The 14,392-nt window shown below is 45.4% G+C and overlaps 1 protein-coding gene across 11 annotated transcripts in view; it reads right to left on the reverse strand.

Moving 5' to 3' along the window:
• TTLL5 (tubulin tyrosine ligase like 5) overlaps window positions 1-14,392 on the reverse strand; it is a 308,772-nt gene that overhangs the window by 45,770 nt on the left and 248,610 nt on the right. For 9 of the 11 annotated variants that reach the window (XR_010731041.1, XM_066272631.1, XM_066272636.1 and 6 more), the window contains 2 exons: window positions 10,086-10,168; window positions 5,424-5,546 (listed from right to left, as the gene is read on the reverse strand). The exons of 1 other annotated variant lie outside the window; for it this stretch is intronic. Coding sequence is in view for 9 of the 10 variants with exons in the window: in XM_066272631.1 (XP_066128728.1) it covers window positions 5,425-5,546; window positions 10,086-10,168 (205 nt within the window). In the remaining variant the exon portion in view is untranslated. The remainder of the gene's footprint in view (window positions 1-5,423; window positions 5,547-10,085; window positions 10,169-14,392) is intronic. One more of the 11 variants, XM_066272637.1, reaches the window with a different exon arrangement.

Genomic DNA, 14,392 nt, shown 5'->3' on the forward strand with positions numbered 1-14,392 from the left:
CACCCCCTGGTGGGCGTGCCGGGTGGATCCCAGTCGGGCGCATGCAGGAGTCTGTCTGTCTCCCCGTTTCCAGCTTTGGAAAAATACAAAAAAAACCCCACAAAAAAACAACAACAAAAAAAACCTTTATGTTAGCTACAATCCCACCTGCAGAAAATCACCAGAAATGCCTAAGCTGGCAGCTCTGAGCCCCATAATCACGCCACACCTGCAGCAGGCTGGCATGCCGGGAGAGGCAGCCTTCCCGTGGCTTCGCACAACGGGGGCACTTTGTCGGCTGAATAACCGCAAAGTGGTATCAGTCTCTGCAAAGCTGAAAGCACAAAGTGGAGGGTGAAACAACCACCGGAGAGGAGGAGTGATGAGCGAGGCAGAGCTGTCAGCTTGGCGGACAAGGCAAGCCAGCTGCTCAGGAGACCACGCCGACCTGGTCACAGGGAGGGACTGACGGACTTGCTGTTTAGCCACTAGAGCTACTAATTATCCCAAGTAACGCTGCAGGTTTTCATGAGGTCTGGTTCTTGAGACTGTTTCTTCCCTGTGTTTCTGAACCATAACTTTGCTTAACAGAGCTAACCAGAGAGCGTATCTCTTCTTGATAACAAGGCTACTTTGGACAACTCAAATTCTCTGCGTAAAAAGAGAAGGGTGCTTTATATTTGAGTGTAGAAGGATAAATAAATATGAAATAGAAGACCTGAGAAGAGCTGTATTTCTAAAATAGAGTTGTAGTTTTAAAATTTTCATATTCCGATATCTGATTAAAAACTATGAACAATCATTACCTAATAAATTTTATAGCTCAGCCATAATAACTTATATAATTTGTCAAATTCCAAAAATATCTTCATTTGGGCTTGTTACATGTTTTCGTTTCTGTAGAGAGCAAATTAGAAGTGAATGAAAGGGGGGAAATAACCTCAAAGTCACTTTTCAGTCCAAGAGATATAAAAACATGTGATTCCTCAATGTAGTAACAACAAATAAATAACACTAGCATAGCTATTTCTATTTTTGAATCTTCTTTTCCAAGTGAGAGAAGGGGTGATAGAGACAGACTCCTGCATGCACCCTGACCAGGATCCACCTGACAACCCCCATCTGGGGCCATGCTTGCAACCAAGCTATTTTTAGCGCCTGAGGTGCTCCATGGAGGAATCCTCAGCGCCCCAGGCCAATGTGCTTGAACCAAGCAAGCCATATCTGTGGGAGGGTAAGAGAAAGATGAGAGAGAGAAAAGGGGAAGAGGGAGGGGTGGAGAAGCTGATGGTTACTTCTCCTGTGTGCCCTGACTGGGAATTGAACCCAGGACATACATACACTAGACTGATGCTCTACTACTGAGCAAACCGGCCAGGGCCCAGCACAGCTACTTCTAACCAGCTTTTTTTCCTTCACCTTATCATCTTACAAACCAGGTTGGCTTTCCAAATTGTATCTCCATTTGATACTGTGGATACATGCTATGCTTTATTGATGTAGCTAAAGGGACATCCCACACATCTAAGCTGTTCCTCTATGATATCAGATAACTAGTTAGCCTGGACTTAGATTTCAAGAGAAGAGGACTCCCTGATACCTATGGAAGCCCTAAATGGAAGTACTCGCATGCTTGAAAGATGAGAACAATGAAGTGTAATAGACTGCTGTTTTACTCTTACTAGGGATGCTCTTTATTCTGCGGAATAAAGAGCCTAAGTCTTTTTCTTTATAACCATAATTAGAAAGAAAGGGCAAATATCAAAGCCAATCAACAGGGCAGTACACTAAGTCATCATCTTTCTTCATGCCCTGCAGTTACACACCTACACTCTTTGGGTCCCAGTTCCAGTTCTACAGATCAGGCAAGCAGAGTTGTAAATATTTCCATGTGCAAAGCTCTCTTTTTCCAAAGGCAGGCATGGCTTAGCATGCCACTTTTGTTCTTTAGAACTTTTAGGAGCAATTATGTCCTGAGGATATAAGGATGGCAAAGCAAAGGCATGTGCCTGTAACAAGCATCGCATTGAAAGTAGCAGCAAGATAGGATGGATACCCACAGAGTCCAGATGATAACGCAGTGATAAGACTCGCAGAGTAAGGCACTGTTGTGCTGGTTACCTGCTCAGTTCTGGCCCACGAGAATAAACAGGACCTCTTTCTACCCAAAGCAAATGGATATGACATAGAACAGGACAAATCTGCTACAAGATGCAGTGGCAGGTACAACTCTAATAATCTAGGCTGCCAGGAATTTTTCCAGGAGGTGTGTGCGCTTCTGCAATAGAAATGTAATTTGAGAAAGGGGTAGGCACCTCCCTTGTCTCTTTATAACAAAGTAGTAATTGTTAACAATTGAAGACTCATCTCTCCTCTCTTGGGGCTTTGCCAGTTCGGCAAGAGACAATATCAATTTTCAGATGTTATCTTTCTCAGTAGTCCATTTCTTAATCCATTTCAGAAAGAGTTCTCTGGTTTTCTTCAAGGCACGTGAACCCCCCTTTGGGTGGGTTCTTAAAAGTAGCCCGTTGGTCCCCTCACACTGGAAGCTGGCTGTTTCCTCCCCCACTCCCAACCAGGTTGTTCAACTACGGCTAGTTTTGTTTCTAGATGTTGAAACAGTCACTAAATGAAAGAGGCCTCGGGACAGGAAAGCATGAGGTTTCAGTGGCTGGCAGCCAGGCAATTTTGCCATGCAAAGGGATCCACATCCTTCTTGTGTGGCTGCAGCCGCTGGAGGCTGGCAAAATGCACTCTGTAAAAACATCACTGCTGTCATACAGCCTATAATGAAGGAAATACGACGACTAGTTGCTTAGAACTAGGTGATACAAACCTAATTGATTCCGATTTCCCCCTGGTTCCTTATACTGTAAATTAGAGACAGTCCAGTCTGTTCTAAGAATATGCATGCTGGGTATGCTATGGTAAGTTGGTGTGGCCACAGGAGGAGAGAATGAGGCTTGACAGGGAGAAGCTGATTTTGCTCATGCGCCTCAGGAGAGGGGTCGCCGCATGCCATGCAGGGTCACAGGGAAAAAACACCAGTGGTCAGGAGACAGGAGGCAGGGGTGAGGCGCAAGTCTAGGCCAGGGCCTTATTTGGGGTTTCCGCAAGGCAGGACAGGGAAAACAGCTCAGGGCTGGCTAGTCCGAATAATTCTGGTGGGCTCTGGGCTACAGGCCTCTGGTTGCCGGGTACCTGGCCCTGGAGTGATTTAGGTGGGGCAAGGGAAATTTTCACTTGCCTTGCGAGAGTTCTTCAGGAGGTGGTTGGGATTATAAAGTTGGGAACTGGTTGGTTTGCATATGAAGGGCATATTCCTGGGCAAGTTGTTACTATCTAGGAATTAGCTAGCCCTGAGAGGGGCAGTCTCCCTGGGTCTGTAAGGTTCCCCCAAATGCCAAAGGATGAAGAATACAGAAAATAACATTGTCCTCATGATATACAGATGCCAAACAATACAGAATCTAAGAAGACACAGAACACTGTATGAATTAAAATATGACACTCGCCAGGGGCAGATTAGGGGGTCTTAGACAGGCTTTAGTCCCAGTGTCCTTCGGTGCAGCTCCCTCCATTCTTTGATGAGGACCACCGATGTTTACTTACCTTCCATAACAAGCTGAACACATCTATAAAGAGGTTTAAGGCTTGTTACAGCTGGAGATGACTTTCATTCGGAACTGAGGTTGCAGGGACCTCTGCCCAAGCAGTGATTCAGTCTAAAACGCAATGCACTTACACAGGAAGAAAGCATGCACTCAGCTGATGGGCTGTGGACTACGGGGTTCTGCCTCCTCGTTCCCCTGCTCAAGGACAGGCAGCCCACTGCCAGTTGCCAGACTCCTGGGTCTGCTGCTGGAGCCTCCCAGCAGTTATGCCGTGCCCTGGGAGGCTGGACTCTGAGGCCCTCTGACCCATTCTGTCTTCTGAGTCCACACACACTTGGCATGTGGTCTCAGCCCTTCCGCTAATTACAAAGGCCGGCATCACCAGCCCTAGCGTACATACATAGCTCAGGCTCGGGGGCCGTGTCTGTCACAGGGATGAGTGTTGAAGGCGAGGCTCTTTTCCAAGGCTTCTTTGCTGATGATCCTATTTTGCCATGTCAGGCTCCGGGTGGATTGTAAGGGATACTAACGAAATAGGTTCAAGGAAAGTGATATTACAATTGTGGCAGGTCCAAGTCTCACAGTCCTGGAAATGGATGGACATTAGTACTTCTTGGCAGCCCCTCGGTTTGGTTTGGAGCTTGATGTCACATTCATTTTTCTGGCTGCCAGTCTCCTTAAGGAAATACTGAACTTCTCGTGTTAGTTTTCTATATTTTATTAGTTGTTCATCATTGAACAGGCTGCTCAGTATCGGCATTAACGGACCCTTGGCTAAGTATTACCACGAGAGCCTGGCTGTTTCCAGTTTCTCGGGTACATTCTGGTAGAAGAGCAAGCCATGGATTTGGTGTTCCCTTCTCTCCTCTCATTCCGTTTTGGAAAGAGTTTAGATGAGTTGGGGAAAGATATTTGAAGTTTTCTGATCCAATGTAAATGAATCCTGTGGTGGGTAAATAATTTTCCTCCCTCTTTTGCTCTCCTGGGGTATTTTGATGAATAATGCTTCTCAAATAGGCTTATAAATATTCCTCTAGAGGTAAGAAGAGTATGAAACTCATAGCAGGTGTGCCATTAATGCTTTAGAATGTTGTAGGGTAAAGAGGAAAGGAATCATCTCAAAACCTTGCGGTACTCCTAGCATTTTCTGGAAAGTTTTGAACAAAATACTGAGGGCAGCGCTGTGAAGTGTGGATACAGCCTCACAGGATCACGTCAGGCTGGTCCTTCTGTGTAGAAGGGTTTTTTGGATGGGTAGTAGAATGGGCTTTTATAGTTTGTTTTGCTGCCAATTATGGCACATATTTATCTTAACTCAGTAAACAGCATAATTAATTGATTTCACCAGAAATTTTAAATTGTTAAAATTTTTTTAATTGTTCCCTTTTTGTGTCCCATTTTCTGAAAGTCCAATTCCTAACTACCCAACTGTATTCTAAAAGATTTCACTAATAATCACTTTCTACAGAAGCAACTGTAATTTGACTTCAAATATTATACTTCTCAGTTTATTCTGTTACATTTTACCTGTAACTCAATTATGGCTTTAGTGTTTTTCTTTGGCCTTGAAGTCCCCACATTTTGAAACAAAAGCCTGTGATAGCAAGGGAATTTATTACTGCCATAGCGCCACCTACTGGTAGGCCACTACAGAAGCAAGATAGTTGTAGTTTAACTGACCCACAGTTTTATTAGTCTTGAATTTGGTTTTATAAAATCTCAATTTCCTTGCCATTTTGAGAAAGTATCAACTTCTCTTGATTGCTATTGAGTCTCTTGCTGCAGCATAAAATCAGCAAGTTAGAATAAAATATATGCTTTAACTGTTACCTTAAATTGGCCCTGACTTCACCGACTTTGATTTTCTCTGTCCTACAATTGTAGCAATGTCTCCAGCTTGTGTGGGCAAGGGTTTGGATCTGGCGAAAATAACTTGGGGAGCTTCCAAATATCCTGAAAAATGTAAAAAACAAAAAAATCCCTACTTAACACTTTATTTGGTCTTGGCTAAAAGGACAAGAGGTCAAACCTAAAACTAGGTTTTGGGGCATCACCGTCCTCCCAGCTGCGCCACCCCACTTCCTACCAAACGCCAATCTACGCTCTCTTTCTGGCTCTCCAAAAGCGTCAGAGTGGGCAACCTAGCCACATCCTTATCCTTCTGGCTCTGGGAAGAGAAGAACTTTTGGGGAGCAATAAAGGGTAAAAGACAGTAGGGTGACCCTGGCTGGTTGGCTCAGTGGTAGAGCGTTGTCCTGGAGTGCAGGAGTCCTGGGTTCAATTCCCAGCCAGGGCACACAGAAGAAGCGCCCATCTGCTTCACCACCCCTACCCCTCTCCTTTCTCTCTGTCTCTCTCTTCTCTTCCCGCAGCCAAGGCTCCATTGGAGCAAAGTTGGCCTGGGCGCTGAGGATGGCTCCATGGCCTCTGCCTCAGGCACTAGAATGGCTCTGGTTGCAACAGAACAATGCCCCAGATGGGCAGAGCATCGCCCCCTGGTGGGCATGCTGGGTGGATCCCGGTCAGGCGCATGCGGGAGTCTGTCTGACTGCCTCCGTATCCAACTTCAGAAAAATAAAAAATAAAAAAAAAAAAGAAAAGAAAAGAAAAAAAAGATAGTAGGGTGAACATCTCAAGAGCTTTATTTATTTTTATTTTTAATCTATTATACTCTAGAGATCCACCCAGGATCTCCAACAACTATAGAAGGCATGGTAAAAAAATAACCTGATGGTGAAAATATCTCACTCCACTGATAGCTGCCAGGCAGGTTCTTTCACTTGGAAGCGATTTCTAGATCCTTAGGGTTTAGTCTGACCTGTGGAGGCGCAGTGGATGGAGTGTGACCGGTCAAGACACGTACGAGAAGCGATCAATGAACAACTAAAGTGAAGCAACTACAAGCTGATGCTCCTCTCTCTCTCTCTTAAAATCAATAAATAATAATTTAAAAATTGATCCTCAACTTTTAAATTATTATTTAAATTATTATTTAGTAGTAAGTAAACCCAGTGGAGTGTAAGCTCCACTGGGTTTACTTACTACTAAAATCAGTTCCTTGTCGTCTGAGAGACAATGAAGTGGGCAGGCAGTCACCCTGATGTGCTGACACACATCCCCCTGCAAAGTGTACAGAGCACAAGTGCATTCTGCTGGGGCCTGAAGTAACAAACATTAAACAAGGACATGGATTCTCACTTCTTGTAAATGGAACCCATCACTGCTTTTCAAAAGGTGGTAAGGTTTCTTCCAACTACAGACCATTAAGCGCTTTAAAAAAAGGGCAAGTGGGGGGGTAGAGACTGGCTCCAGGACAGGAGAGACAGTGACAGGCACTAAGGGGCAGCAGCAAGGGCAGCTGGTGTGCCTTCAGCCCCCCACAATAATGGCAGTTTACACTATCAAATCAGCACGAGAGAAATGCCAGTTATCTATCTGCCTCTCTGCTATTTCAGTTCACCATCGCCACTTTAGAACTCAAGAAGAACACCGTGGTTATAAAGAAGGAAGGCCCATGACTATGGCCTTGAGCCAAAGGCCTTCGCTACTGCTTCCCTCTCAAGTTTCCCCATTTGCTGACTCTATCCCTTCCCTTCCACAGCCTGAGAATAGAGAATTCACAGTCTGAGGTAAGGAAGTCAAGGAAGAATACCATTCATGCAGCATTCCAGGCAATCTGCTAGGAGCTTTTCCCATTCACTCTGCATTAAAAACCCTAATAAGAATGTCATTATGTTACCATCAGCGCAAAAGGACCGAGTCTTTTTCAACAGTGTTCTGAGATAAACTACTACCTCATTCAGGCCGCCCGAGAACAAAGTCACACAGCTTTATGGCCTGGCTGGCCAGACACGGGGAGGGTCAGGGGACCAGGAACCAGACTTTTTCTATACCCATGGACTCATTCATAACCATGTTTAATGAACTGAGTTAACTGGGCCAGACAGGAGTTAAATACCTTTCAAAGCAGTTTAGCGACTCCTGCATAGGCACAGACTTCCCAACTCTGAGAGATGTGCAGACTTTTTGACTTACTATGGGAGCTGTTCTCCCTTCTTTTAGGCTTAAAGAAAAATGTTTCTCATAACAGCCTAACCTCCTGTTTGTAGGACACCTTTCTCAACCCCTTTTAAGTCTACGCCTGAGAGAGACAAACACACGACTTGTTGTTGAAACAAGGAAGTGTCAGGGAGCCATTTACTAGCTGTATAAGTAACTCTAACAGGGTTAGTTACCACTAGCAGACTGCTAAGGTACAATGTTTACTGGGAAATGTGGAAAATGCCCAAACCTATTATAGCAGGTACATCCGTGTTTCTTTAAGGATCAGGGACATCAGACAAGTCATAGAACAGAAACAAACTCGAGGGACTGTAGGGGCCAAGAGTCATTAGGTGACATGAGCAGCAAACAGCAGGCTACCTGAGCAGGTGAGAAGAAAGTGCTTATCTGAAGTAAAAAAGGGGGAAAGGTAGACAGTAGAATCCCGGGAGAAGTAGAACTTCTCTTTGCTCTTTGTGGTTTTATGCAAATACCACATTCAGTACGAATACTACAAAATCGTCTAAGCAACTTCAAGTATGTAAATATATAGTATTCATGATCAAGATGCTGAAAATTTGAACCCTATCCCCGGGCCCTCAAATTTCCAACCTACTCAGCCAGAGTGCATGCAAACAATTCAATTCAGTGCTGAATTCATCAGTGGGATAGGCCAATCAACTAGGCTGAGTTCCTAGATCTCCTAGGCTTTGGAAACCTCTCCAGCTTCAGCAAATCTGAAGACCCGAAGGGGCTCTAACAGCTGTATCTAATGGATATCCCTCCAACTAGATCGTGAGTCTCTTGCCCACCCACTTCTCAGTCCTCAACCATTCCAGGTACAAATCTTAATTCCTTAAAAATTATTACCATGTTCTGATAATTCTTCATTGGGGGGTGCAAGTTGATATTCACCAAATATTTCTTGAATTCCGTTTCTAAGGTTTTAAGTGCAGAATAGAATCTTTATCCTTTTATATTATAACCTTACCTGGGTGTAGTTATAGAACCTTTCTCCATATATTGGATCATTTAATCCCTATAGGAAGCCCATGAAATATATGCAATTATCCCCATGATATAGTCAAAGAAACCAGGCTTCTCAGAGATCCTGCAATCATTTTAGGGTGTATTATGTCAAACCACCATCCCTCCCCCCGCACACGTTCTTTGATGGCTCCCTACTGCCCACACGGTGCGTACACTGGCTCTGATGCTTGCCTTCTCTGCCAGTCCCTGCCCGCGCCCTCGCCTCCAGCCTCTCTGACACACAAGGGCTTCCGGAACAGAGCCTTTGCATGCTGTCCCCTTTTCCTAGACCTCCCTCCGCTCCCTGCCTCCCCTCTCCTGGCTGACTTGTTCATACTCAACCTCAGCTTCAGATGTTTCTTCCTCTGAGAGGCCCTCCCAATCCCTAGAGAGCCTGGGCCTGGGTGCTTGGGTTCAGACACAGCCCCACCATTTATTTATTAGCTGTGGAGTTTTAGTCACGCTTCATAATCTGTATGTGCCTTTGTTTCTTCTGCCATAAAATGGGAACACAATTTCTACATCACGTGTGTTTCTTGTGAACAAATGAGTTATTACATGCAAAGCAATCAGAAGTGTGTCTGACACATGGCCAATGCTCATCCAGACTTGTCATTGTTATTCTGCTGTCCTCAGCACCTGGTGTCACCGACCTTGGACCATGTCCCCTGTTGACTTTTCTCTCACCTGAGCCTGTAAGTTCTCTGACAGCAGGGACTGCCGTGTTCACCCTGTATGCACACCTCGGTGCCCAGAATGTTATTTTTTCCAGAGTAGGTGATCAATAGTAAATATCTGCGTGGAATTCAGGTGATTTTCTTCCAATGTTGTTATGTATTAGCGTACTTTTATGAATTATTACTCAAAGAAAACTCTGTGTAGACCAAGGCTGCCCAACTTATATGTAGGTCGCTACTTCAGAGGCTTTAGGCCTTCAGCACCTACCTGGCAGGGGACCGTGACATGAGCAAGACAGGTCTTAGATGAAAGACCAGAGCTTTGACTTTCTCCTCTAGGCCCCTCAACTTTCTGAGCCTCAGTTTCCACATCTGGGGTGGAGGACATGACGACCCAACTTACAGGGCTGTTGTGAAGACTAGTGAGAGATACTACATGTGGAAATACTATCTGAACAGTGAAACACCAATCAAATACAGATATTTTTTACTTAATGCTGCAAATCTGATAGGACCCCACCAGGCTGGGATATTTCATCTATCCCAAACCATCCAGAAAACTATTGAATCCTAAGCTGTCAACATCATGTTATAGAAGAATGTAACAAACATGCTCACTTGTTAATGCATCAAAAGCCTGAAGGCCTGGGTCTCCGTTCTCTGGACTAGAGCTCTCTACAGAGGCAGAAGAGAGAATGTGCCAACCCCCCCCCCCCCGGGCAGGACAGCTGCTATGCCCACTCACCTGAGGGGTTGGTGACGGGCACACATGCTGCCGAGCTAAGGCTGCTCTGGAGTCCGTTCAGCTGCCCTTCCGTGGCGGACCCTCTGAAACACAAGCAGCTTGGTTAGACGTGGAGACGGGAAGGCAAGGTCAAGTACAGGCCCTCAAAGGCTTTGCTTCTTGCTCCTGTGTTCCCTCTCATGGGGCTCATTCTCTGGCTTCTTTCAAGACTTTGCTGAAATGTCATCTTACAAGAGAGGGCTTCCATGACCAACCTATCCCCTTCTTCTGAAATAATTTTTAATGTGTCGTCCTTCTCTCCCCACTGGAATGCAACCTCCAGAAAGCTCGGGCTTTGATCACTGCTGTGTCTCCAGGGCCCAGAACAGCGTCTGGCACCTAAGAAGCACTCGGTAAATGTGAGGTTTGGAATGGACAAACTAAGTTCCTGGTACTCACTTGCATGAGACATAAGTAAAGACATTCAAAAATAGGAAAAAAAAGCTTCATGTAGAGCAGTGGTTCCCAATGCAGGGTGAGGAGGGTCAGATTTTGCCGCCTGACCCCACCTCTGCATAAGGGACATTGGGCAATGCTGAGACATTTGTGGTTCTCACTACTGTGGGATCTACTGGCACCTAACGGGTAGAGGCCAGAAATGGTACTAAATATCTCCTACAGGGCCCTCGAAAATGCCTTCAAACAAAGAACAATCAAGCCCCAGATAGCAATGGTGCCGAGGTTGAGAAACCATTGTGTAGAGGCACCTCCCCTCATGCCAACTCTGACAAGAGACAAGCCAGGGTACACTGGATCCCCCAGCCACATCTGGGAAATCCTATGGCCAGCTCGGGGCCCTATAGACCATTTCAGGTCTCCCTGCAATTCTTTCATTGCATTTATTAAACTTATGAAATTGTATAACTGGCTGCATAACATATTCTCCTTGTTAGAATGTAAACTCCATAAAAAGAGAGACTGTATCAGTTTCAAACAGTTATGTCCACATTGCATTAGGAACTTAATACATATATTTATACACACACACACACACACACACACTCACTCATTACCTCCATAAATATACTTACCTGTTGGGTCCAACTACCTTGATTTCAGTTGATATGCAGAAAGTTTACATGGGAGACTGAAGTTTTCACATGCCCACTTCTTTATTTGTTCACCAGCATCCACCCCAACTCTTAGTACCCCTCGCCCAACACCAATTTTCCATTCATCCATTCACACACAAAATATTTATTAAGCGTTCTTGTGCTTGGTACTGGTGAAGAGGCAGACGTTAAGCAAACACAGAAGATAGAAGCTGTGCCCTGAATGTTAAGGGAAGAAAGCACAGGGGCTGCGAGGGGATGGAAGAGGAGAACCGGACTCCGATGGCAGGAGGGTGGTCAAGGAGGAGCTGTCTGAGGGATCAGGTTTCAGCAGTCGTGCAGTCATGAGGCGGCAGCATTAGCCAAGAGTACAGCCTGTCACGGAGAAACAGCTTATATAAAGATCCTGAGGCAGCAAGGGGCTCAGAATGTCCCAGGAGCCTTTAAAGACCAGCGAGGAAAGGCGGTAGTCAAGCACTGTTTGACACACTTGCTAGCCAAACACTTTCCTGGCCTCTCAGTTGGAGCTTTTGGTCCAGCGACTCGGGAACAGGGCCTGAGAACCTGGGCTTTTCATAGCTCCCCGGAGAAGTCAGGGAAACACTGGCTCGTGGGTCAAAAGGAAGGTGGCATGAGTACCAGCTGGAGAGCCTGGCAGAGGCTTAGGTCCCAGGTGGTCCCTACACTGCTGGTGAAGGCTTGTCGCTTGAGAACACACCCCGTCAGGGGCGCCAGGGATCATGGTCTTCTACCCCACCCCCTCACACCCCCACTGCAGTTTGTCCATCCCCCACCCTTCTGCCTTCATTCTGAGGGTGCCACAGAGGTGGAGAGAAAGAACGGCTTCCTCCTTTCCCAGAGCTTCACCCTTGGCTCCCTACCTCTGGAAGGCTTCTGCCTTTTATTCCAGCTCCCTATCGACCCCACTCCCATCAAACATCCAAAGTATCCACAGCTGATATTTGCTCTTCTAGGGCCAAGTGAAAAAAGAAAAGCTCTGAAAGGTCTAGGATGAGCTCTTCTTTTACAGATGTGAAAAGCCCTTAGGGCCATTCACCTGTGTAAGGAACAGCCAAGTAGATAGATAGATAGATAGATAGATAGATAGATAGATAGATGATAGATAGATAGATAGATAGATAGAAGAGGCCATGCAGGGCTGGTCTCAGTCTCACAGGGAAAGCAGGCAAAATTTGGGGTCAGCAGAAGAAATAAAGGCCACACACAAGGAGATTCAGAGTTTGGACCTAGCAAGTTCTGGGTCCCAGAACTCTGAGCTTCTCCCTCCCCTCTCTGGAACTGCCGCCCTCCACCCTCCCAGGCTTTCTCCTGTTTCTCCAGCAAAATCTCCTGAGCCTGGGGCCCTCTGTACCCAGCTGCACTCCCTCCTCCCTCCTCGCCCCACCCTCCACGCTCATCACAGGCCTGGGGAGCCACCACTGATTCATTTGAACATTTCTAACCACTCTACTGTTTCTAGCGTAGGGTCTCCCTTCCATAGCCATGCAAGAGGAAATTCTGAGTGAATTTTTCCATGAAAACATGGTACACAAAAATGGTTTGGGTCTATGTTTTTACTGCTCTAGGCACATTATGGGTAAATATGCTTTTGTTGTGATAACATCATTTCCTTAGGAAAATGCATTTCAACTTCTGAACAACCCACTCCTAAAGGAGAACTTTTGAATACAGCTTGTCCGATGCCTGCATGTGACTGCGCTCGCTGGTCCGCTCCTGCGAGGGTTCTTTGCTGCTTTCCTGGGAACACTTGTGTTTTTGGGAAATAGATATAGGAAGGTATGCATGTGTTTCCTTGGTTGTCTCTAAGTCAGTTGCTATGTTTTAACATCACAATAAAAGGACCTACCTCATGGAGTTGTTGAGGATTAAATGAGATGGTGGATGAAAAGCACATCTTAGGACAGTATCTGGTATTGTATTAAGGGCTAAGTAAAAATAATTACTAGTACTGCTATTTTTACTTAGGTATATAGACAATATTTGCATTCACTGTAAGTTTACCACACACAGAAAAATTAAATTGGATGACTCAGTGACTCTCACTCTGTGGACTATTAATGCTGAACTGTAGGAGAACGACCATGAGATATTCAGAATCCAAACGTGAACAGCAATTTGTTATTAAAGCCTAAAGGTAATGAACTGGCAACATGTAGAAATCTCAGTCAAAATTATTCTTAAAATTCCTTAGGAAGAAAGGACTTGGTTGAGATTGACAAACCATCTTCCAATAGATGTAACACATTTTTCTTGTTTGCCAGCAACAGAACGAATCACTGCTTCTTCAGCTGTGCACCCAATGAAGTCACTGGCTTGCAGCAAGGCGCCATGTTGTGTGACCTGTCTCTGAGCATGAGAAGAACACGAGTGGGCTGCTCTCTCTGTGAGAGAGGCTCATGGCAACGCGGCTGCCTGGAGGAACAACGCATTGCCCTGAGTGGACCAGCAAGTGGAATCTGCCATTTAATTGAAACCATACTTTTTTTCTCTCTGAAAGGTTAAATGTGTGTGAGCCGCAGCACCACCTGCTGTTCTCTGACCTCCGCACTTGCGGAATATGAACAGGAGGCTAATGATGGACTCAGAAAACCTGGAGTTACCGAAGTTTGAGAGTTTTATAGTGAGAAATACTGAAAACAAGAAAGTTGCCATTAACTTTATATCAGACAGATCCCATCTGCGAGCCCGAGATATGACTCTCTGGTTCTGTAAGTGTTCCTGAATGGCTCTTCTTGGAAATGGTACGAGTTCTAGGAGGAGAAGTGTTGGATGCAGTCAGAGGTTGAGAGTTAGAGGTTCAGTATAGTCCCAGCTGTGGTACGGGCTGAGCTCATCTACAGAGGAGCTTGAACTATCTGTCTGATTGTCCAAAGGTGCTGAAGGGCAGGCTTCCTGATTAACGGAGGCACTTAGAAACCAAGATAAAAAATGTGGCCAGGCATAGTAGCAAGAGAGAATCAGAATTCCATTAATAGCAAAACCCTCTTTTCAATTAAGGCAGGTCTTTCTCTTGGGATTTGTGTATAGCTAGTACCTGAAGCTTTCTTTAAATATTAAATGTACATTTCTTAACCTAGAAGTCGGTGTTCTTGCTCCATTCCTATCTACTCTTCTTGCCTTCCTACTTTTCTGAACTGCAAGGAAAAGCCAGGCATGGGCACCGTTCCTACTCTGAGCAAGGGGGAACAGCTCTCC

The sequence above is a fragment of the Saccopteryx bilineata genome, chromosome 4, assembly GCF_036850765.1.
Source record: "Saccopteryx bilineata isolate mSacBil1 chromosome 4, mSacBil1_pri_phased_curated, whole genome shotgun sequence".
In the NCBI taxonomy this organism is placed as follows: Eukaryota; Metazoa; Chordata; class Mammalia; order Chiroptera; family Emballonuridae; genus Saccopteryx; species Saccopteryx bilineata.